At 39.4% G+C, this 26,182-nt stretch overlaps 1 protein-coding gene across 1 annotated transcript; it reads left to right on the forward strand.

Annotated features, from left to right (window-relative positions):
- Positions 1-4,517: 4,517 nt before the first annotated feature.
- On the forward strand, positions 4,518-25,167 carry LOC137913659 (neprilysin-like). The gene is made up of 23 exons (XM_068757296.1): positions 4,518-4,997; positions 8,420-8,596; positions 9,192-9,227; positions 9,782-9,943; positions 15,300-15,380; positions 15,808-15,903; positions 15,990-16,108; positions 16,241-16,309; positions 16,775-16,909; positions 17,381-17,482; positions 17,582-17,718; positions 17,884-17,977; positions 18,150-18,278; positions 21,250-21,348; positions 21,442-21,519; positions 21,750-21,853; positions 22,200-22,258; positions 22,383-22,502; positions 22,799-22,932; positions 23,083-23,148; positions 23,677-23,772; positions 23,872-23,948; positions 24,022-25,167. Exons 1-23 carry the CDS (start codon positions 4,955-4,957, stop codon positions 24,119-24,121), a joined length of 2,313 nt encoding a protein of 770 aa, XP_068613397.1. The 5' UTR covers positions 4,518-4,954; the 3' UTR covers positions 24,122-25,167.
- The last annotated feature ends 1,015 nt before the right edge of the window (positions 25,168-26,182 follow it).

The following is a 26,182-nucleotide window of genomic DNA, read 5'->3' on the forward strand; positions in this document are numbered from 1 at the left end:
GTTTTTGTCAAAAAGTGCATTAGCTTCAAAAAATCGTACCCTGGGAGCCAGTCAAGGCCCTACACTTTGATCAGAGGCCTCTTTCAATCATTCCGTCTGTATTCTTACTTTACAGTACGTGACCGTTTAATGCCACAACCTGAGCCCTGCTGAAAAATCTGGTGCGACGGAAGAGTAAATATAAAAAAAAGAACCTAATCTGTGTTGAAGTCAGTTCCTATTACGATCAAAACATCCTGTGCAAAAACCATATGGCCTGGAGTTAATATTGTAAGTTGGAGTCAGGAAGGTTTTTTTTTTAAAAAAGCCAGTATATTTCATAGACAATTTCTCATGATCAACATATAAAGTGCTTATAAAGTTTAGTAGAATATATTTAACACCATCTTTGAATGTCATGTACAGTACATCCTTTACATACAAATATTTTACATTAAAATATCGACTATCAACAAGAACACATTTTGGCTTGTTGTTTGCCTGGTATTTTATTCTGTGTTGTATTCACACTGTAACTGATGGATAATACGTTTTCAGAAGTTCAGATGCTCAGCTTTTTATCTGGAAAGTTATTGGCTAAACGGTTTAATTAGTCAAATTGATTCTTGGTGCAGTATGAAAAGAGAAAACACAACTCAAGCAGCATCGTATATAACCGAGTTAGCGATCACAATACTTTTCATTTTACTTGGTTAAAGTAGCACAGATTAATCGTTGAACTGAACGAGGCGCACCTGTTACACAACTCACCTGATCAGCTCCTGCCTATTTGGACCTGCCTCTCTCCTGCATGATACTGCAGTCTCCATGAAGATGTAGTTAAGAAAGAGACCAGACGAGGGCAGTAATACGCTTGGTGGTGTCCATATTACCCGAAATAAAGAAGAAGTAGGAGAAGTAGAAGAGGAAGAAGATGACGACCTGACTTTCTGGAGTCTGGACAGTTCTCTGCCAAAATAACCTCTCTGTTTCATCAGTATTTTCAGCCTCTCCCGTTCTATGTGTTGTCCCGTATTCCCTGGTTCTATATTAAATACCTGAGGAAATAGATCCAGTTGAAATCGGGGTACATTTTCACAACAAAATTATTTTATTTTTGGACATTTTCAATACTCTCTTATTACGGTATTTCATTATTACCTCCACAAAGGAGGTTCTGTTTTTGCTGGCCTTCACCAAGACACTGTGGAATTAGTAGTGGGCAAACAGATGTGTTGTAACTTCAAAAGCTACGAATCTAGATACAGAACAATCTGTCATTACTGAAAGTGTGCTTTTTGTGAATAACTTCTAAACTAATATTGATCAACGTGAATCAAGTTGATAAAGTTATGTTTTCATGGTTAAGGAATCTAAAAATGTAGATAAAAATAGAAAAGCACTCAGAGAGTGCAGACCTTCGCCATGTGGATGGTCTAAATCTAATTATAAAGGGAATGAGCTGTTTGAGTCACCTGTCTTTCAACATCAACAAGTTCAAGCTCGTTGTGACAACGCAAGTCGCGGCAAGTGAAAAGGATAACAACCAAAAACAGGAAATGATACTACCAGTGTGTCATTTCGATAGCTACTAAACTGACGATTATAAAACGCAGTGATGCACATTAGGATGACACAGAAAAAAGAGAATGAAAGTTCTCATCACAGATGCTATATGTTTCTACCTGTGTGTGTGTGCAATCGTATATATGTCAGGGGCAAATACTTCATTCCTATCAGCTGAGCAGTTGATGCTTGTTTTATAGGTTAATTGTAGGTACTATGATTCAGGTCATGTTTATCCCCAGGAAAGATAGACGGCACATAAATGTTTGTATGCATATATAAATAAATCTCCTTCCTCTTGTGTGAGCTTAGCAGAATTTTCCTTCATCCACTTCATCTTAAATAACGAACAAACAGCAAGAAAAAACATAAATATATACATTTAAAGCTCTTGATTTTTGTGGTGTTGTAATGAAAATATTAAGTATGTTGGGACTGGGGTGCATTTTCCTCTTTTACATCTGTGTCTGTTTTTGCTTTTCCATTTCTTGCTGTCTCATGACCTCCACTAAATCTTAGTCTGACAGCCCTCTCTCTGAGTGACAGTTATGAGTGTATTAATGTGCATACAATAAATCAATGAGTTCTTTCCCGTGTGTGTGTGTGTGAGTGGTTCTGTCCCTTGTGGTAGAGTGCAGATGTTTATGTCACAGCAGGTTAAGAAGAAAGCGTCATATTTCCCAGTAAACAGGGGTGGGGGGCATCTGAGTGATCCTGATTCAACCAAAGACGCATCCTTAACCTTTTACTTACATTGCATTTTATTATTATAAAACATATTAGCTGATAGCGTGTGCTTTGTGCCTTTACATCAATCAATCACGTTTTATTAGTCTTGTGGTTTCCTTCCTAATAAAACTCTTTCTGTGGACTATTTCTTCCCTGGAAAGTAATTATGAACAGTGGCTGCCATTGGATAGCAAAACTGCACGGTCACCATTAAAAATTCTGATGATAAATCAAAACAGATTTGGGGTAGCTTAGCACATAAATTCCACCAAGCAAGAGTTCTAACCACATCTGCCGAGCCACCAGGGAACAATCTGCCTCTAAATGTTACTATCACAATGTTCATGTTACTACTTGACGGCGTGAAATGCTTCAACATCCAAAGAGATGTGGAGAGACTGCATAAAGCCGTCTGTGTTTGCACACATTCTTTTAATACCTGTATCACCCGGGGAACAGGGCAATAAAAATCCAATATTCACCAAAAGTCCAAAACATGCTGAGTTTATTGACACTGAACAAACCCCAAAAGATAAGGGAGAAGGGTTAGGAGTTTTATGTGAGGCATGCTGACAAAATGTTGGAAAATGTGATCACAGAGGTTGTTCTGTCAGCAAATGTGAACATCCCTCAGACGTGTTGACAGCTACTGTGAATATTGTTGTTATTTCAGCTTCGCAGATATTCAAAAGCTGAACATACTAGCGGAAATCCCTCAGTGGAGACTGGAGCTATGCAAGAGCAGAAATAATCTAATATGGCTGGTTGCGATGGGGGGGTGTCGGCTTGTGCAGATCAGACATTAAGGCCATGACTTTATGAAATATCATAATGGTGTGTATTGATGAATCCATGATGCTGTCCATGGTGCTGAGAGAGCAGAAAGATTTGTATTTGAGGTTTTGTCTCTGAGTCTCAGACGTCTGTCAGTATTTGTTTCCGGTTCTAAAATATCAAAACTATTTGCTATGAGTCTTAAATTCTCCACTATACAGTAAAAGTGACCTGTTTTCTTTTTTATCAAGCAGTGTTTTGCAATGGATGGGGGATTATGGAGACACACTGATGTCTTGATTATTCCAATATTACAAGGGCAGTTGCTTTTAAATCAATTAAACACTAATCCCTATTTCGATTGCATTCTGATACAAGAGTGTCATCAGAATGGCAAATTGATACATACTTTATTTACCCTTCCACCAAATTTCATGAAACTCTATCAGGTAGTTAATATACAACTGGTAAAATAGTCATAGCTCCACCTCTTTGTCTGGATGCACTCTTCCATAGAACATGCTCAATCCCTCCATGCAGGATCATGATAATCCATTTAGCAGTTAATGTCTTTGGACAAAAGCATCACTCATTCAGATCTAGTCAAACTTTGATGGATTGCTCCTTGTGACATGTGTTTAATCTAATCTCCTTGTTTTGTGTAATCCTGCTAACAGATAAACAAACAAATACCAGTTTAACAAACTAGAAACGTACTCAGAGATCGCAGACCTAACCCTAACCTAACCTTATTGGATTTACACCATCCACATGGTGATCTGGATCATCATTAAAAGATTAGAAATTGTTCTTGCTATCTTTATACACCAATCATGAAAAGTAAAACATAGGTCAATAATTAACCAAGATATTGAGGAACATATTTTGAAGCTCCATTGACTGCAATGTTAATAAAAATTTCAATGTGATCCAGAATCCAGGATCTCTTCTGGATCATCACCAAAATGTAATCATTTGTTTCTGGTAACACTCCCAAGATTTCCTGAATATGCAACAGTCACTTTTACTTGTCATGGATTCTGGATTTACTTACTTTACTGTAAATTATACATTTACATGGAGGCTTTAAAAAAACAAAATATTTTGTAAAATATGCTTTCAATTCACTCAGCAAAAATCACAGTCATAAAGAGGTCCGGTACGCACTATCATGCAGAATATCCTCTGGATCTGATCCAGAATGAGGTAAGGAAATAAATATTACATTTTAACATCGAAAACGCCATTTAGGGATTCAGAAATCAGTAAAAAAATACTCCACTCCGAAATTGTATACATTTTCCATGGCGCAGGGCCAACTGTTCCATCAAACAAACAAAAAAATAAAACAAACAACAACAACAACAAAAAGGAACCCTTTATTCTGGATCCACTCGAAAAAAATCAATCAGACAAAAAAAAACGTTAAAATGGCTGATCACAATTATGCCAATATTGCAGCAGTTATTTTGCGTAACAAAGTGGCTGAAAGTGACAAACATACAGTATATATATCCCAGGTACACCGGATACACATCACCTCATCAGGGGCTCACCTGAGCCTGCACGACTGAGCCACTTAGGAGCCACTTACGACAGGTTCGCTTCTAAACGCCGCCCTGACGCAGGAAACAGCAGCTCAAACACATCTGGAACTTCAGAAAACTGCCTCTACGCTGTACACATATTGCGCCGCGCAAGAGTCTGATAGGTTCTCAGCGATCCTCTGTGGATAGATGCGCTACAGTACTCTACATTAGGCTGTGTGCGCGCTCGGCGTGTTGCTGTGAATGACAGCGCGGTAGGAAGAGAAGGGGATCGCTTTAATCTAAAATAGCCTGTTACAGATCGAGGAGCATTCCTCTCGCTCTTCGTACAGTTGATGTATGTCTGAGCGGCGGATGTGATGCCAATATACACCATCGACCGAAAATTTACCGACGGATCTGGTGAGTCTGGCGCGCAGCACGAGCGCTCCTTATTACGGTGTGCTCTATGTGCGTCTTTCTCTCTCTCTCTCTCTCTCTCTCTCTCTCTCTCCCCATACATTAGTGTGTGTGTGCGCGTTATATGTTTTTGCGTGTGCGCGCCCATGTCGACTTTATGATAAGCGTGCACCAGTTGATCAACCCTTAAGAATTCCTGACATGCAACAGGAGACCAGGAGTTGGCCCACATTGACCTGCTTCTGGCTCAGATTTGAATCGATGTGTTTTCTGCTGCTGAATTTTTTTTTTTATCACTAATCTGAAAAAGATTACTGTATTTTGGTGTACTAGAAGACACGTAACTAAGTATTTTAAGCTGTTGTGGCTCCCTGTATTCTTACTGTGTTTTGAGCTGGTGATATTTTAAATTATCTTATTTAAGATGAATTTTTATTTTAACCTGAAGTAGGCTAAGTTTATGTGCAAACTCCAACTCAGTCACATACATAACATTTTCATGTCTCACGTTCATGTCCCTTGTAAAATAGTGATTCTAAGTAAATAAGCTTGCTTTGACTTGCTTTGTGTGTGTGTGTGTGGGTGTCTGCGTGGGTGTGTGTGTGTGTGTGGGTGTGTGTGGGTGTGTGTTTCCACTGAGTGAATTAAGAGTTTCAATTTGAGGGTGTTCTGTCACGGGCCAAGGCAGGTATGAACCTAAAAGCAAAACAAGAGAAGAGGAATTCAGAAACTGATCTTTATTAGTCAAACCCGGGTATAGTCATTCGAAACCAGCAATCTGAGGGAGCGGCAGAGATAAGTCCCAAGCGACAGGCGGAGTTCAAAAACGAGGCAGACCAGTTTAGCCAGGCAGACAAGTCCAACGGGGCATGTGCACGTGTGTGCGTGTGTGTAGCTGTATGCATGTGGCCAGGTTATTTTGGGCAATATTAACCTAAGCAAAATAAGGACAAGGGGCCCTTGCTCAAGAGCACCTCGGCAGTGTCCTGGAGGTAGACTGTCCTCTCCAGCCACCAGTCCACATTCCGTATTTTTGTCTGGGCCGGGACTTGAACCGGTGACCCTCTGGTTGAAGTGCAATTGGCAGATATTTATCATTTTATCATGAGTTATTGTTTTCTTGTTATTTCTCCATATTTGATTTGCTGCCACTCTTCTCACTGTCATTTTTCTATATACATTGAGGGCCAGTCAGCAGCTATCCCAGTAGCCAGTATGGACTTTACACCAAAAAGTTTAAATTGCAATGGCATCCACAGCGAGCAAAAGAAAATAGGCATATTGGCCTGTGCAGCGCACACAAATTGCAAAGTGCAGTCAGTCGATGCAGCTTTCTTTCTTTACGATAAGCTTTTTAATAAGGATTTATACGAGAGCTGTCCGGTCAACAGAAACACCAACTTGGTCTCGCGTGCAAAAGTCATATCCGAGCATTCTCACAACAGTTCTATCAACCTCGTCACAGCAGAGTCCCACAAAACAACATTAAATATTTACCTTGCAACTGTTTCTTTTCTTCTTCCGTTTTTCGGCACCTGACTGATAAATTCTCTGAGACCATGATGACGAGTGACGGCCGCAGACCGCTGTTTCATGCATTGATTGCTTCCACGCTAGTTTGCTTCCAATAAGGCTGACCAATCATTGTAAAATCAGTTTCATCATCACTCTGTAGGTTGCCAGGTTGTAATCACACACAAAAAGGATAGCTACCAATATTACAGGTATGTGCTGCAGTCTGCGCACAGCACTACCTACCATCATGCAAAATAGGGCTGCCAGGCCGGGGGGCCCCCTAGTGGCCAGGGGGCCCTAAGCACTGCTTGGGCTGCTTATAGGCTGGGCCTGCCTGTGGCTGTCTGCTCGTTCAAAGGAAGCTAAGAGACTTTGTCCTTTGGTCAAGCTGCGCTCTCATCTCAGCCAGTGTGCTGAAAGATCCCACCCAGCTTGGAAAAGGGTATGTGAGAGCATTGCCGTGGAAGAGTGTGTGTGTGTGTGTGCGCGCTCATCATTAAGGGATTATGGATTAATTACCTTCAGAGATAGATTTAACAGCTTGTTACATGAACTTTCTAAAGTTCTCACTTGGCCCCAGAGAGGAAAACAACACTGCTTAGTGAGGAGCAGAGGCAAGAGCTCCCATTTTTTGTTCTTTGGAAGTGTTGAGGGTTTTTGTTGTTTTTTTGTTGTTGTTGTGTTTTTTTTGCCTGGAGCGTACAGCCACCAATGGGTAAGAAAGTCCAAAATTGTTCTCACCTATTTTTAAAGAAGGGTTAAAAAGTATTTTACATCTATTTTTTTTTTTTATCTTTCTGTCTATAAACTCTTGCACTTTCTTTCTTCAACTTGCACTGAAAGATCTGGAGATTAAAGAGAATAATTAGTTGATTTATGCCATTTTTATATTAAAGAAGTTATGTTTCTAATGTCTCAAACCTTTAAAATTTGAAAAGTTGCAGCCATGAAAGTGTGTGGCATTTGCACTTGATGACTTTGATTATTTTATTCTCAGTTTTGTATTTTTAACTTATGTTGAGGTGATATAAATTTTAATTTGTGAATGAATAACAAAATTCTTCAGATTCTAGAGATCCTTTAGTTAATTCATTTATTTCTAAATTACGCTTATTTGTTACAAATCATATTATTATTCCCCCACCACAAACAGCAGGATGGGTGGGGCAAAGGAATGGGTTCTGCCTGTCCTGTACTTGTGCCTGTTACATTTAGTTCCTGGTGCATAACTCAAAAAACAGCTTGACATTTTCTCATGAAAGTTTCTACACACAATTGAGAGATAATGAAGTGGTGTAATTCGCTATGTAGGGACCGTGTTTTTTTTTTTTTTTTTTTTTTTCTAAATTTCTACAGTTAAAAGTTTGACTCACTCTGCAGTTTTTATTTATTTATTTATATTTATTTATTTCCTAGAGCAGAATGTATGAATGAAATGTTCATACAATGAAAGACATGGGGCTTGGGCTGGGAAGCGGAGAAGTCCAGTCAAGTCCCAGCCCAGATGAAATTAGAAACATGTGCTGGTGGTTGGAGAGGGGACAGTTTTACCCACAGAGCACTGCCGAGGTGCCCTTGAGCAAGGCTTGTTCTGAACTTTTAGTGTTGCAAGCAATTACCACTTTCATTCTCAACTAACCAACCCACTTGTTCTTCACTCAGTCCATGATTGCTGTACACACACCACAATGTCGTAGAGCCCTATGTAATAACAAGCTGCTTGTTTTGTCTAAGAAATCAAAGCTAGATATTATTGTATTTGATGATGTAAACCAGATATAATACATGTTTACATATATTTAAGAAGCAACAACAACATATATTGGAATGTAGATAGAGAATTGGATAATTAATTGATTACCTCCATGATTTATTTCTGATTTCTTCTGTGGCTCTCCCTCTCGCCTCAGTTGAGTTGATACAGCCAGCAGTTGAAGGAGGAGACCTGACAATGACAGAAACCAACACCCCCAAATCGGCCAAAAAGCCTCGCTGGACATCCCTGGAGATTGGCCTGATTGCCATTGTCTCCTTACTCTTCATTGTCATTGTTGCCCTCATTATTATCTTCACAACACAGAAGACTGGTGAGTGTTGAAGAAGGGGCAGAGGGCTCAAGAATAACTTCTTATATCAACTAGCATGATATTGACATGCATTAGAAACATCTATATATTTATTATTATTATTATTATTCAACAACAGAAAAAATGCTGAGAAATTAATTTTAATGATACATGCTAGTTAGCCTGGGAGCTACTACAACATAATGTGGCTACTACTGCTACATGAAATATTGTGTGTGTGGAGATTTTTAAGGCTGCTGTGATAATGTTATGGAGTTGTGCTGCTGTTAGCTCTTCTACTCCTTTGTGAACTGCCATGGAAGGAAAGAAAGCCAGTCTAAGGACTCGTGCATGATGTGTATTTATAGTCATGACAGTTGTGTGGGTGGGGCGGGGGGGGGGGGGGGGGGGGGGGGGGGGGGGGGGGGAGAGTTTGATTTAAGAGGTTTACGCCTACATTATTATTGGTGACACAATGAATGAAGCACATATGAGAATGAAAAATGTAATACGAAGAAAGAAATCGACAAACAGGGAAAGAGGGAGGCGAGTAAGAGCATTCCCCATCTCTTCCAAAATCCCACTGAGTGATAATTTGGTTTTCATTTTCCCGTAGATGAGATCTGCACCACAGCTGACTGCACGCAGTCAGGTAAGCATTCCTGTGTCACTCCTTTGCGTGCTTTTTTTTCTCTGTTCACATGGATGGACCGCTGCCGAAACCCACAGATTTCAGACACACTTATTTGCCAAAGACTGAATGAAGTGATTTTTGTAAAATGTGCATATTGGAGATTATATCTTGACCAGATGCAATGATTTTCTGGAGTCATATTTGTCTGGTGACATCAGCATTAAACGAGTTGTTGTATTACTTGTTAGTTGTAGAGTTGAGGTTATGATATTATAATGTAAAAAGCAGTTCGAGTCTGATTTGATAGAAAGATTTCATGACTTTCGGAAAGAGCTGGTTTCTTAATTACAGTTTTTATGCTAAATCAAGCTTCTTTTTTTTTTTTGCAAAGCTCAAATTTGTCAGTAGGACTGATGTCCTGATCCAACTATCAGTAGTAACATATTACATGTTATAGGACTATGGAGGAGTAGTGTTGGTTGATTGGTTGATCGACTTCGATATATATTTATGTCTTTTTTTCGAGAAGCTTTCCCACGTCTCACAGCTTTGTTACCTCTCCGTCTGTGCAGCGTCTCGTCTCATAGAGAACATGGATGCGACTGTAAACCCTTGTGAAGATTTCTACCAGTATGCCTGTGGAGGTTGGCTGAGAAAGAACATCATCCCAGAGACCAGCTCTCAATACAGCACCTTTGATATCTTACGAGATGAACTGGAGGTCGTTCTCAAAGGTGGGATAGCCACTCACACATCCACACAAATTTAACAAAGGTCCACGTACAGATACATACAGGGCTTTTTTGAAATAAGTGGATGCCTGCATGTGGCCCGAGAACCTCTCTCTTGCTCTCTCTCCCTCTCCGTCTGTGTGCTCGTGAACATTGCTATCATTTTCTTAGACATCAATGATCTTTAATGACGTACTTGATGTGTGTGTCTCTGGTATTTTAAGCTTTTAGGAAGCATTAAAGTTTTAGAAGTGTTTTATGAAGTGTCAAGTTATGCCGGGTGTGTTTGAAAGCTGTCTGCAGAAAGCCCAGCCGTGGATGCTAAATATTCAATGGCCACACATTACCCATGGACAAATGAAACTTTTTACTCACTTAATTACTTGCGTTTAAAATGTATGCACCAGTCATATAATGAAGACGGTGTGGAATAGCTGTGATTCATCCTTTGCAAGAATGAAAAGTTATAGGCTCAGATAATTGCACCAGCTTTGATGACTTGAATGTGTGATGGAACAAAGTTGAGTCCTGTGTGATGAGCTGGGGGGGGGGGGGGGGGGGGGGGTTATGCCTCGTGAAAGAGGGCATATTGGGTTACACTCGTCTGTAACTACTTGCAAGCATAACGGGGTATGGTCTTCCATTCGCACCTCAAAAAACACGGGACAGATTGAAATTCAATTGCATACGTGCATTTTGGGATCCGTAAAGGTGAGCATCAACTGTCATTTTGCAACAGTTTCCCAATGACAGAGGGCTTTTTTTTTTTCTTGCTTCCTTTGTATGTTTCTTGTTCACTAATAACATATTATAAGCACTACCTGCAACACCATTATTTGACATGACTATACTCTACATGCAGGTGACGATAGAGAGAACAGCTTATTTTGTCTTTTGTAAAAACAATAGGTTATGGGATGTGTTGTTGTTGGTCCAGCAGAACACAAACTTATTTCTTGATCTCTTCTTCTTGCATTCTGGAAAAACAATGATGGCTTTTTGTTTTATTTTACATTGTAATTATTGCTGGAGTATCCTCCCCTGCTAGTGCCCCCTATTGTTGTTAAAGGAAACAGCCTGACTATGAATGTGTGCACTCAAAGTCTTTTAAGATGAGTTCCTCCAAACAAGTCATTCTTTGTCCGAAGTGATGTGGGAATTTGAGTTTGTCTCAATGTTTAGGGAAAACATTTTGCTGCCAAAGGAATTTTTGTGAAAACAAGGCTCATTGACTTTTTGTTGCATTCTACATTGCTTCATGATAACTCACAGCACATCTGTTCTGCTTTCCTCTGCTCTCGTCTCCAAGGCAGTCTTACCACATAAAAATCACACAGGAAGGAAAATAAACATTACTCAAGGGCTTGGGTTTTTTTTTGGCTTGTTTGTTTGTTTCTGTTTGTGCATTTATGTAAATCACATGTCTATCTGTGTATGATGTCCCTTCATGCCATTGGAGAGCGAGTCATGGCACACACACGGCTGCAGCTAATCCATACAGGGAATAGTTGCTTTAGACTAGAGTCACTGACTTGTTTGCTATAAATGCTGAATTTATGGCAGAAGGATCAGGGCAGCCAGAGAACTCCTAATCAACGGCTTAAATCTCTGCCAAACGTCACATGTGCTCACTCCTGGCTTAATGTCTGGGATGGCACTGTAAACAAACGGTGTGTAGATGTGTGTGTGTGTTTTAGACATATACAAATAGGATGCTGTGTATTTAACACTAGTATGTTATATTTCAAAGAGAGACATGTTTGCTTTTCTTTATCATTTACAGAAACAAACATGACCGGCTAGCTTTCAGGATTTAATATTTTTCTTCACCACTGCACATTGAAATTGAGGCCCTGACAGTGTGAGGCCTCAGCAGAGTTGGGGCCTCTACTTTGGAGGTGACATCAAACATGCAACCTCTGATCCCAGGGCTGACTGCTGCCGCCAGTTTGGATACCAGTGCTTACTGATGGACAGATCCTTTTTCTGTCAACACCTTCAAGGCCCTGGAAACATCTGGAAGGGCTGCATGGCAGCAATAGTATAGACTTTGTGAATGCATTTGTGCCTGAATAGCGGCGTAGATTTGTGGTTGATTGTAAATGCCTAAGATTGTTCTTGTGGTTCTAAAAGGCCATAAATGTTCTCTGATTCAGAGAACATCTCACTTTGTGAGCACAATTGTGCGTCCGTGACGTTTTGAGTTGTTGTTCACCTACCCCCTGGTCAGGCATGGCATACTGTGAATTCATTTGTCCAATTACAATGAAATTACTAATTACAGACTAATTTGTGCCAGGAAAAGGGATGACGGTTGTAAAACAGGCAGAGGAAGATAAAAGAAAAGCTACAAATGAATATCTATGAACAAAGGAACTTTGAACAAGCATGTGTAGTAAGCTTAGTGAAGTCTGCTCCAGCCAACAATACAGGAATCTTCCGTGACTTTGAGCAAAGTGCTTCTCTTCTGCGCTTACTTGAGGTGTCGTAGGTTTTGAAAAAGTATAAACCCTAATTATGAATAATTTTTCACCATATAACTCCTTCTACGTCACTTCCTTCTCAAACTACACCCTGTCTGACCTGCAATGTGATATATTTCACTACAATATGGGCTTGCTTTTGGCATGTGGTCCCATTTGTTCCTCCAAGGGAGAAAATACCAAACTAATTTAAAAAATGCTAAGTGCAATTCAAATTTTTTTTTTCACACAACCAAATGCAAATACAGCATTTAGTATGAACATATCCAGTAAAGATAGCGACAGACAGCAAATAAAACAATTAATGATAAATGCAGTAGTTTTTGTTTTTGTAAAATTTGTTTTATAAAAAAATCCTGAAATGAATTTGTTTTCCTTGGTAGAAATTGTGAATAATGAAAGAGAGTTAGAAACCTCTCCTTATAGAGCGCTCGCAGCAAACAGTGCCACCAATTTGACTACAAACATAGTATGAATCAGAAATACACCAGGATTTGGTGTGACGACTGCATTTAACTTATGAATCTCGTAAAGGGTCAAAGGAGATTTCATTTGCCTCTCAATGATAAATTAGAAGCAGATCTCCTGCTGAAAACATGGCGTGAAAAAGACTAAATGGAAAGAAAGGCAGTGCAGCGAGGAGAAACGCAAAATTCTGTTTTGCTGAGGAGTTTAGTTTAAATGTACATCACACAAAATCCATTCTCATATAACATGCACACAGAGAGCAAGAGAGAGAGTCTAACATTAACACCAGGTAGTCAGTAATCCAGTCATACACATGATCTGTGCCCTTTCAGAGGAAGTGCCCTGTGAAGGGTTCCCATCTCAGGACTTCATTAAGATTGAATGAGCACACAAATAGCACACACATGGTAAAACCAAAATGAGGGGATTATGTAAATGAGAAGGAACGCAGCCTAATGTGTATAGCACGAGTAGTGCGGTTGGCAGGAGCTAACGTAGCATTGCCAGTTTCTCTCTTGTGCCGTCCCAAGTCTGGATAAATGCAGAGGGTTGCGTCAGGAGTGGCATCCGGCATAAAAATGTGACAAATTTAACATGCAAATCAATGTAAATAAGAAAGTATACCTGATCGGCCGAGGCCCGGGTTAACAACGCTACGGGACACTGCTGGACATTGTGTCTTAGTGTGTCTAGTCCAGATAATGCAGTTTAATAGTTTTTGCATTTAGTAATTGGGCAAATGCATGTTATATACGGGTGCTGGAGATGAATTAACTTATAAGGAATCATATTGAAACCCTCCTAAATCTCTCCTGACCTAAACAACCACACACAGAATATCAGGATCACACACATGACTTGCTGTTGGCTCACCTATACGACTTGAGAGCTCATCGGTTTTTAAGATGTTGCCCTTTTGAGTTGCTTGAAATGTAATAAACTTTAGAGTAAAGCAAATGGGGATGTATTTATTATGGTTATGCATAATGGTTATAATGCAGGCACAGAATATTATTGTGTTTTGCTCTAAATAACATCAGATTTTTAAACATGAGGCTGACATTGAAATGTCTCTTTAGTGGTTTGGGATTTTTCTGATTTGAAGTCAGATGACAGTGTTCCTGACACACTTCCAGGTCGGTCTCAAGATGAACTTTGATAATCTAAACATTTATTTGAGCTCGATGTCCTGTTTAATGCTGCTGGAAAGAGACAACACATGCGAGAAGAACACACTCTAAAGCTGCAATATGCAAATTGTTGCCTCAAGGCAGCACATGAAAAGAGTACCATTAGCCCCATTTCCATTCCCTTCAGCTGAGCAAGTTCAACCTCCAGTGCTTATCACTCATTTTTATTAGTTGTCTACCAGGAAACGCGACCGAGCCTGAGGCTCAGCTAACTGGTGTCCATATGCCCAGAGCAGCTGTTGAAAAGGTCATGAAAGCAGACAGATAAAACAAGTTGGCGTTCAGCCTTGTTTTGAAATTCACCGGCTCGCCTTCAGGGTTAACTAACTCCTTCTTCTTCTTCAGGGTAACTCTGCTCAGAAGCTTCATCCTGACTGCCACTCTGAAGAATATGTAATTAATAGTAATCATATTAAAATATGCATTAGAAAGTGGCCAGTGACCACTCCAACAAATGATCATGTAAACTGATTAGTGCCAAACTAATTAATCGTTGTCATTTTAATCATTGATTACGATATTAGCTATTGTTTTAGTAGATGTTAGATGCAGTTGATGGACAAATAAAAATATATATTTTTCTTTCCAAAGATGACAAGTGTAATTAGTATAATGTGGAAGAACTGCTATAATAAAGAAAACATAAGAAACCACCAAGGCAATCACTCCCCAGTAGCATTCTCTTTATGAATGCTAATGCGGACCGGCAGCCATGAAATCGCACTAATGAACCCTCAGGAGTCATTAGCTTTATTTCATCTCTGAACAGAAAATCTAACTTAAATATTGGCAAAATTTGTGATAAGACACAAACTCGGTAATGGCTGTATTACAAAAGGGTTCTTCTGGCACCAAAATCACTGAACACACTATGAAAGTATAAAAGTGAATTGTTATTTCCCCCAACAGTTTCATTGCATTTGTTTTTGCATGACAGTTTCCCCCCTTTACATGCATCCATGACAACCTGTTTTCCTTTATCCATTCGAATAGACCGGGCAAACACCATACCTTAATTAAAATGTTTGCATTTATCTGGATGACAGCTGGATTCTATTTTGAATGCACAAATAATTTGTACATTGTACTTGAGTTTGTTTACATCCCGCTCTCTTTTCTGTTCCCTCTGTTTATATGTCTGAACATTAATATATCTACTTTATCTTTCCGATTCTTTCTCCCTGTCATGCTTGCCTTGTTTCTATGCTCTGTTTCTAGGTGTCCTTGAAAAAACAGTGGAGGGGGAAGCCGCCGCTCTCATCAAGGCGAAGACACTTTACAAGTCCTGTACCAATGAGAGTACGTCAGCAGGAATCAGATGTCAACACAGACTATTCCTTTCGTAAATGATATTGCCCTCACGTGAAACTTTTTCTTATGTTGTTCAGCTTGTTCAATTGAGTTTCGTTCTTTACCAAACTAGCTATGTAAACTGCTGTTGCAATTGTAAATATTAGTTTTAAAAGCAATGATTTCGGTTTTTCATCGTCATAGATTATGTGATACAATGATGACTTTCTTTAAAAAGGTTGAAATGCCTCATAAAAACCCTCATATGTGTCCAAATTTGCATAGATTTGTTATTCTTGATGAGAAGCACAACTTATGAATAAAACCAAGGATTTTTTTCCTGCCTTTTAAATTCATTTTCTGAAAACAGACCGTTGTAAAATAAAGGTCCATTCATTTTTAAATGCTGACTGTTTTCTTGTATGCTCTATTCAAGGTTTGATAGAGCGCAGGGGAGGGGCTCCTTTGCTCGACGTGCTGCCCGACCTGTTTGAATGGCCCATAGCTGTGGACAACTGGGAGGCCAATTATAGTAAAGTAGTATTTTCCATGTTCACACTTCAGATGTTGTGCAGGAAAGTCAGCTTTTCTCAGCTGCACTTCCACCTCTGTTCTTAGGCACGGCATGGAGATTGGAGGACATCGTCGCCAGGCTGAATGAAAAATATGGAACTCATCTCTTGGTTAACTTTTTTGTCGGCACCGATGACAGGAACTCCAACGCACACATCATTCATGTAGGTCTACAGCCGTTGTTGAAAAGTCCTTTATGCTTTAAAGACTGACAGTGACATGGACAATCATTTCATATCCATTCAGCTTGAAAATGCGCCACCCACCAATTCCCTCAAATCTGATTTCTTTGGCAGTTTGACCAGCAGACAAGCCTCGGCCTCTTGTCCAGAGATTACTATACGTGCACAGGACCCTACGTGGAGGTAGGCTTATGTTTACAGGTGTTCATAAAGACTAGTGCCATTGAGTCTGGACTCCATATTCTCTGGACTTTATTTCAGGAACTATGATCTTATTTAACTTTTTATTTTATGTGTATGTATACATTTACTTGCAAATTTTGCATGTGATAAATTCAGAAAATGTACTCCAATGCAGCAAGTAATGATTAAAATCAGAGGAGGAACAATCTAGACCAGATGTGTCTGACCAGAACAGAGCCTACTCTGGTTTTATTTTACATTGTACTATGAGCTCTTGAATAATATTCAGAAAGCAGCTCTCAAACGAACTCCGCTTGAGGCAGGCAACGCATATGCGGGTGTGTGTTTCTGTGTGTAAGTCCATGCTTGTTTCTGTCATTGGTTCAATTCAAACCAATGACCTCCTTTCCTTCCTGCTGAAATAAGTTCAGATGCAGATACTACAGATGCCCTTATGTCTGACAGGCATGTCGGGCCTATGAGCAGTTCATGATCGACCTGGCTAAGCTGATCCGCACTGACCGGGGACTCGCTGTCAATGACACCCGCATCAGAGAGGAGGCGACACGAGTTATGGAGCTGGAGAGGGACATTGCCAATGTAAGGCCTTTGGAAGAGACCCTCAATAGTTGGTTGGATCTAAACAGATTATCTTGCATCACTGTGTTATACTAAGTAAACCATGTTTTTTCAGAAGCAATGCATGTTTTATCTATCATCTCAGCTTTACGAAAGACCAGTTTGTGAAGAATCAGCTTCTGATAGTTTGTTGCTCAATTCTCTGTGGCTTCAGTCAGTGGGCAGCCTAGCCTAATCCATACACAAGTGTTCCACTGTCCACATTTGTCATTTTGCTGGTCGTCTCTGCTCACCGCAGATGCTTGACTTGCCTTCCACTCAGCTGCTGCTGGCGCTTTACAAATTTGCCAATGCTCAAGCTCTGACATTCAGAAACCTAAAACTGTGTTGCTGCTGGGCCTGCATTGCAAAGTCAATGAATGTGTCAGAAAACAAGAGATTTATGTTTTCACAGCTTTCGTGAATTTCAGCTTCTCTGTTGCACTTTCCAAGGCTACTGATACCCAAGAGGACCGCAGCAACCCAGTCTTGCTTTACAACAAGATGGAACTGGGTGATCTTAACGCCAACTTTAGCCTTGAGGTTGACTCAAAGGTAAAAATATGTTGTAGCTACCAGAATGTTTTTTTTCTGTGCCCTTGCTAAGTTTTTTTTTATATATTCTTTCGCTCTGCCTTTGGTTTTGTCCTAAAGGTATTTGACTGGAGTTATTTCACCGCTAAGATAATGGATACAGTCAACATCAGTGTTCCTGACACAGAAAAGGTCATAAACTATTCTCCCAACTACTACAAGAGGCTTAACCTTGTCTTGACTAGATACACAAAGAGGTTTGTTTGTATGGGTCTCATTTTGTTTGTGTATAATTGCCTGCTGACTTTCTAATGTGTTTTTGAGAGTGTACCCCATGCAAACCAAAATACCCTGTCTATCATTATAGTGAAGCTTTTTTGTGAGCACAATAGAGCGATTTATCATGCTTCCTCTCCTCACAGGGATCTGCAGAACTACATGATGTGGCGTTTTGCTATGCATATGGTTGTGGGTTTGAGTAGAGCTTACAGGGACACCTGGAAAGCTTTCCGCAAGGTACGTTATACAATATTGAACTTTTATTAAGTATTCCAAAAACTTGATAATATATTCAATACCGAAACATGACCAAAAATAAATTAAATGAGGATTAATAAAAACGTGCACCCATAGCAGCTGATAAACCATGCATGTTAGAGTTAAACAAGTCTACGCCTTCTACCTGCAGGCTCTGACTGGCACAACATCAGAGACAGCAGTGTGGAGACAGTGTGCACTTTATGTCAACAACAATATGGACAATGCTGTAGGGCGACTGTATGTGCAAGAGGCCTTCTCTGAAAAGAGCAAAGAACTGGTCAGTGACTGGATTATTCCTTCTTTTCCATTGTTGAATTATTAGATTATCTCCCCCCTGTGTTACCCTTTTATCTTGCATCTCTACCACAGTAAATTATTTTTCAAAAGTACCCAGTGCAAAGTGCCAAGCACATTGTCTTTGTTATCATGGCCACACCTCTTATACTGGAAACCTCAACTATATGGACATATATGTGTGAGGAGGATTTGGGATCTGCCAATGTGTGTGTGTACAAACCTGAATATGCCACACATTGAAAGTCACCTTCTCAATTTTCACCCACTTAAGCATATGTCTCTGTGTGCATGATGCTGTGAGTGATAAATCAAAATATCAATACCATATTCACCAATACACGTTCATATATATAGTGTTTGTGTCAGCCTGCAGGGTTGACCTGTAACTGACACATGGATTACTGCACACCTTATTTACCAGCTGTCTCTCAGCCACAGATATATTTAGAGGGTGGTATGCAACTACCGCAAGTACATTTCAAGAAGTGCTGTTTATGAGTTGCATTTGCTCTTTAATGTATACTGCTTAATACTTACAGAGCAGGGGCTCACTTTAATCAATTAATTTTGTATTGATTAAATCACCCAAGTGCAATAAAATGAGACCAATTATATTAGTGGTGTACAACTTTAATTAATTAATTCTAATAATATATAATAATTCTGGTTGTAAAAATGTATGTGTTTAGCATGTATGAATAATCTGACAAAATTAACAGTGTTGTGCAAAAAATTTAAATTATTCAAATAACATATTTGAATCCCAATTTCTTATGTTGAATTTAAATTTAGCCTGAAAAAACTTCCACATTTAAATCCCAAGTTATGTTAGCATATTCCAGTGGTGATCTGTCTACCCTATGAAGTAACAGAAGGCTTATAGCATCATATCAACGTAGCCTTTGCTTTGCATCAACCATTACAGTCTGAGTCTCCATTTGTTGGCTTTAGTCAAGTTCCAAAACAAATTGTGAGACATTCTAAACAATCCTGCAAACACCTGAGAGCTGAAAGTTCATGTTCAAGGGAAGGCATCACTCTTCCAGGGAGTACCCACGTGTTGGAATTCAACTCTCGACTCAATGCTGGCACAGCAAAAACACTATTACGCTCACGTCAGCAATATGAATTTAGAGGCACTGCTAGAGCCATGCATGTAATATGATATGCCTACTCTCTGAGAAATATAATTATTATATTCGTCACTTATTACTGAATTTATGTCTCATTCAGTATTAATCACAATAAAATAATTGATTGATTACATTTTAATAAAACTTTTAATCATAAAAACTTATCACGCATGAACTTATTATCTACAAAATGTCAGTGTCTCTTACAGTGCCTTCTTAAAATGGAAACATGTGATAATCTGTTTTCAGAGAGTACTGCATGACACTTTGACATTTTGTAGATAATAAGTATTTGTATTTGTTCTAGATATCTTATGATGAGCACATAACATAATGACCTTTACTTGTTTAATAACCAGAGAGATGGAGTGCATTATTATTATTATTATTATGCATCCTGTAACTATAGATTCCAATGCATGCAACAGCAAAAACTAAATTGCACATACGTGTCGATACCGTATGTTGAGAGATTGTTGGAAAAGCTCGATCATTTTTGGTTTCTGCTGGCTTGTGGTAAACCACTATGCATTGTCCAAGTGGTCGTGCATTGTGTTTGTGAGGGATCTGCTGATATTTGGAGTCACTGGAATGCCTCCGTCAGCTTGCTGTGCTCACAAAGTACAACTGTGGTGAGACAGATCTCGACCATGACCTTCACTGTCATTTTGTTGTTGTTGTACTTTTCTCTTTTGTTTTCAGTCTTAACTTAACTCAATTTTCTCTTTCTGTTTTTTCTCTTGTTTGTTTTTTGGAAGACAGAGTTTTGCTTTTTACTGTCAGATTACGCGGGTGCAATACATGGTTCCCACAGCATCATGCTGTTGTTGTGGCGGCTGTCAGTCTGACTGTGTTTTAGGTGGAGTCTTGTAAGTGCTGTAACTCAAGACCAATAGATTATAGATACACATGTTCCCACTCAGCTTTTGATGTACATTTTAAAGCACAATGTTCTGCGATCTTTCTTTCAAAAGTAGAAAATCCCACCATTTTGATTCAACTTCCATAATGTCCCTCTGCCAGTATGGAATGGAATAGAATATAATCTATTATTGCATCCATCAACATTGTCACCAACATTTATAGTGAAAATATGTTTAGCAGCTCCACATGGCAGCAATTTATTAAGGTACTGCACTTGTTTGCTTAATACTGCTACTTACATATTATGTTGCTGCTTTTAGTAGCACAAAATTGAACTCCAAACTGTGGCCTATATCTTTAGGTGTACTTGAATATTTAAGGGTCTTAAGATGCAGAATGTGAATCATTACAGTATCAAAAATATATCTGAAATGTTGCAACCAGTACAGCCGACACAGAGAATTTTGATGAGCGAAGTAGAAATGTTCTCAAAACCTTTCATAGGCTTCCACATTTCGATCCTCATTTTCAGTCTAAAAAACAATATGTTATTCTGTCTGGCATTGGCTCAGTTACTTAAGAAATAATAATATGATATGATGTTCCTGTTTATGTTCCATCTGTTAAATGAATCAGATCACTTGTAGATAATATTACCTGAGGTCACCAGACTCAGGGGACTGTGACCCCCTCAGTGCTTCTACAATGTCACAGAGCATATGTTGATATGTGATATGTGTAATGATGAGGCCTGGCACACGGAAGTGTGTTTTGATGACTGTGCTGCACAATATCTTGCAACATTTTTGCGTGAATGCTTTGAACTGGATCCTCTTTGAAAACCTTGTGAGAAAAACTCAAAATCTATAGACTGACAGCCTGTCAGCGTTTCTGAGTTATGTTTGACTGAATTTCTTCTTATCATGCGTTGGTGTGTGTGTGTGTGGGCATCAGATGGAGGAGATGATTAAAGACATTCGGGAAGTGTTTATTAGTAACCTTGATGAACTGACCTGGATGGATGTACAGGCCAAGAAAGCTGCCGAGGAGAAGGTATTGAGGATGATACATTTTATAACTCATCAACTCATCTTCTGTTCTTTGGGATATCTTATCTTATTAATCTTCTCTTCTACTGTCTTGCAGGCCCAAGCTATTCGGCAAAGGATTGGCTATTCTAATGACATCATGGATGATGAATACCTTAACAAAGAATACAAAGATGTGAGTGTCTGAAGAAGAAAAAAAGCAATTATGAATGTTTTTCTTCTTTCACTGAATTCGTGACAGTAGCGGAATGCGGAGTGGGTTCATTGAAGCTGCATAGCAGTGCTATCAACACGTCTTTGCGAAAGATTCCCTTTCATGAGTTTTTCTGGCACATATATGAACGAGTGTTGATCGCGCTTCTTAATCTTGGTTTTCTCTCTCCTCTGCCTGTGCGTTGGTGTTAGCTACTCTACAGTTCAGAGGAGTACTTTGAAAACGTCTTACAAAACCTGGAGCATGTTCAGAAGAAACGGCTGCGGAAACTCAGAGTCAAAGTCAACAAAGAGGAGTAAGACTCCCCATGGAGGACAGAATTCAATAATTGCTGGGCTGATATGTTTATTCAAGATTGGATATGAATAGTGAAGTATTTAAATCAGCAAAAATAAATGACTTTTTCCACGTATTGCGCTTCCGAATGACACGGCAGCTTGCATTCAGCATAGTGCATTCAGAATCTCCTTCACAAACTCCTACTGGCAGACACAGCATTCCATTAAACACAGCGGGAAGGCTAATTTTAGATTGTTGTTATTTACCAGGGGTTGGTTTTGATATCTATCATTGAATTTGATTTGTGTGCACCATCGTCCCCTTTGTAGTCGCATTTTTAAATCCACTCTGGTTGTCTCCAGGTGGGTAACTGGAGCAGCTGTTGTTAATGCCTTCTACTCAACCAGCAAAAACCAAATAGGTATTTTTGTTGTTTCTTTTTTTCAAACGCATATGCAAAAGCAGACTAACTTCTAATATCACACGATAACTTCAATATGGACAATTTATGACATCTGTACCTATTAACCCCCCTTTGATGCTAGTGTTCCCAGCAGGAATTCTCCAACCGCCTTTCTTCAGTAAAGGCCAGGCTAAATCTCTCAGCTACGGTGGGATCGGCATGGTAATAGGTCACGAGATCACACATGGCTTTGATGATAATGGTGAGATTTTCCACATTTTTGCCACTTTAACAGATTACACATATTTGGGTTGAAAGATCTCCCTTTCTGCAACTGGTATCACGTTCACTTCAACTCACAGTACTCATTTTCATTACATTTTGTGAAATGAAAATGTTTAATCTAACAGACGTCTGCAACCCAGAAAGAAAATAGAAATCACAACACACAAGAAGTGTTCCATTAAATGGTGATAGTTTAGCCACAATGTTGTTGTTTTTTTCTCATTCATTAAAGATATGCAGCCGTCATTTCATGCATTTGTTTCCTTGTTTAAGGCCGTAACTATAATAAGGATGGTGATCTGAAGGATTGGTGGACGCCAGACTCCACTCGGAGGTTCCTGGAGCTGTCAAAATGCATTGTCAATCAATATAGCAACTTCTCATGGAACCTGGCCAATGGACTACATGTACGTTGTCCTCGTGGATTTGGCTTTCACCATTTTGTCCTAATTTTTTGTAAAGGTTTTACAGAATTTACAGCAGCAACTCAATTATCACGACTGACCTTGCTATTTGTCTCTTTGTTTGTTTTTGTTACTTTTACCATCCTTTTATAGTTAAACGGTAATAGCACCCTCGGGGAAAACATTGCTGACAACGGAGGGATACGGCAGGCGTATCAGGTAATGAACCTGAAAACAAAAACATACAGCCCTATTTAAGAGCCCTGTTTTAAAAATGAGAAAGATGCTATTCAATCTGTGGTTTGTATCATTGTCAACCTACTAACATTAATATAAAACAAGAAAGAACTTCACACAAAAAACATATATATATAGGATAAACAGGATAAGGTTTGGGCTGAGGTGAACCAATATTTACAATTCACTGCATTTATTTACATAATCATTGTCAATGCAAGAAATCCTCTTTGAGCTCCTCCTTTTCAATCTAGTCACAATCAATGTAAAGGTTTACAAGCAATGAAAAACGTCTAATGAAGAAAGCTTAGCTAAAGGACCAATTCATCATTTATTATTCTCCTTCACTGAGGTCAATGACTGATACAGAGCAGTTACCGTATTATGAGGTCTTCAAACCACAGCTATGAAATATCGGATAGTGGTCGAGTATAGTAATGCATTATGTAATGATTTAAAAATATATTTCAAAGTAGTGTTTGGATATAAATGTCAATGTTTGTCTTTTAGGCCTATACGAATTATGTGAAGGTGAACGGTGAGGAACCAGCCATGCCTGGCATTGACCTTTCCCATGACCAGCTCTTCTTCCTAAATTTTGCTCAGGTATAGAATGAGATGATGGATGGATGGATGATGGATGGATGGTCCGCCCGTCTGGCCATAACAGTCTATGCAGTGTAATCTAGCCTGCGTCTTTGCCAGGTCTGGTGTGGAACTCATCGACCAGAACAGGCAGTTAATGCCATCAAAGTTGATGTTCACAGTCCAGGGAAATTCAGGTACATTCACACCAATGGCATGTTTACATACAGCCACGTCAACCCTAACCCTATACATCCCTATGTACCACAGGGTACTGGGCTCCCTTCAGAACTTTCCAGAATTTGCCAAAGCATTCAACTGCAACAAGAGCAGCTACATGGTCCCTGAAAACATTTGCCGTGTGTGGTGATCCACAGACATCTGGGATGGTGTCTTCTCTCGTATGGATCGCCTCTGTCCCGATGCAGTACATCTCCCCTCTAACTGTTGGAGCATCCGTGGGGGTGGTGCTCCAGGGAAGTATAAGGTCCCCTGGCTTAGCTCTTTAATGCAAGCAAGTTAACCGACGCTGCAGCCTGCACTCCTTCCAAGATATACAGTGGACTGCACCCTTACAGACAGATGGGACACTGTCTAGCTGTGTCTCTGACTCTGATGTTTTAGTATGTCCAGTCAGACTGATTATTCTGCTACTCACTGGACAGAACAGTCCTTGTGTTTCTTCTCTCAATTTTCAGCTTGTTCTACTCATCATTTTTGAGGCTGCCATTGTGAATGTGCATTTGAGAAAGAAAGAGGGGGGCAGACAGACAATCATGTGAACCCACTGGCATAAGAGAACACCACACTCACCTACCCACACTTGTAACAGGGCTGAAGCGCTCTAATGTATGTGGGATTGAGCGTATGCTTCTCATAAAACCTGTGGTATTCAGTATATATAAATATATAAAAGAGAATATATAAATATATACTGAACATGATCATTGGCAGAATGTCAAATAAACCTTTAAGATGGTAATGAATCTTTGAACAGACAATCGACTTACATCAACAGACTCATTTTATATATACATTGATTGTACACTGTGCTACGAGGATTTCTACCTATTTTTTTCCTTCAAACTGTCATGCCTTACATGATCTGTAGTTCTTAAGCGTGTGAGACTCTGTGTATGAATTTGTATGACGAGCAAATGTATAATCACTGCAACACTATGGAACAATCTGTATTTGTGCCCCATGCATTTTTGTTGTTGCCATGATTACACTAGCACATCTAGCAAGTGCAGTGCAAGGCATAGCAAGCCAACTAATATGTTTGAGCCAGCAGCAAGAAGCACCCCTCAGCATCTACTGTACTTTGCAGCCTTCCACAAGGCTAAAGTGACTATAAATAAGTCCATGAATTACTCTGCTTTTGCCAATTTGACACTCTTTTTCTGTTCTAACCTTCTTTTGTCAAAGTGATCTTCAACCTCTTGATGATCTCCAGAAATGCTGTTTAAGTTCATCCTCTTGCTCTGTCTCCTGCCTTTGGGTCCTGCAGCCATTCTTGCACCACAGTCAACTGCGTTCTTATGCTCACGACAACCTTCTCCTCAAGGCACTCTAAAGCGCCAGAACGAGCAATACAAGAAAATCACATGAAATGCTTTTTTCTACTGTTCGATTAGAAGAACATCAGCACTCTCATGTCTTGGTGCTACTGCCAGTGGCTCTTTAGATGATCTTGGCTAAGCATTAGGATTGGAAACAGTTAATCTGGTTAGCTAAAACTCTTCAAGCATCTATGAAGTGCATTAGGTTCTGTAGTTTGAAAAGCAAAGTTAAATGAAAAAGAACACCTTGCGCTTTTCTGCTGTGCATGTGTTGGATTGGTTCCTTGCCTGCAGCACTGACTTCCAGGAGTCTCCAACCAGCTGCCTGGGATTCATTTTCTCTTGATTAAAGCAAACACAATTTGATCTGTTGATAATGATAAGCTCTTGTCCTGTTTCCAGTCTTTGTGCTAAGCTAACTAATCACCCTGGCTTCAGCTCTATATTTTGCAGACCAATATAAGAGTTACATCAGTCATATTCAACTAACCTGCACGCAAGTGTCTTTAATGACAGATTAAACAATTCACTGTTAATAGTATAATAATTTAGAAATTTATCAGTTTGATCTTGTTTAAATCTGCCATTGTAGCCATATATATGTATGATTCTTTTACACACTGAAGCAAAAGTAAATTGATAAACTATATAGAATTGAGCCATTGTGAAATAATGTTTTTTTTTTGTATTTTAAACTGTGGTCTAACTTTTTGCTTTTTGCTTGAAAAGGATTTTTCAAGAAGTGCACACTTATTTTTTTCCCTGAATGTTAAAGTTGTTCCACTGCATCAACGTGAGAGGAGTATACCAGATAAGGGAGTATAGTTTCATCCTCTAACCGAGGAGAAAGGGAAAATAAAGGACAAGTT

This window comes from Brachionichthys hirsutus, unplaced genomic scaffold, assembly GCF_040956055.1.
Source record: "Brachionichthys hirsutus isolate HB-005 unplaced genomic scaffold, CSIRO-AGI_Bhir_v1 contig_987, whole genome shotgun sequence".
NCBI lineage: Eukaryota > Metazoa > Chordata > Actinopteri > Lophiiformes > Brachionichthyidae > Brachionichthys > Brachionichthys hirsutus.

Coding starts and splice junctions, on each gene's coding strand:
- LOC137913659 (XM_068757296.1), top strand. CDS start 4,955: ATGCCAATATACACCATCGACCGAAAATTTACCGACGGATCTG. Junction 17,719..17,883: donor TTGACTAGATACACAAAGAG/GTTTGTTTGTAT, acceptor CTCTCCTCACAG/GGATCTGCAGAACTACATGA. Junction 21,854..22,199: donor GTCAAAGTCAACAAAGAGGA/GTAAGACTCCCC, acceptor GGTTGTCTCCAG/GTGGGTAACTGGAGCAGCTG.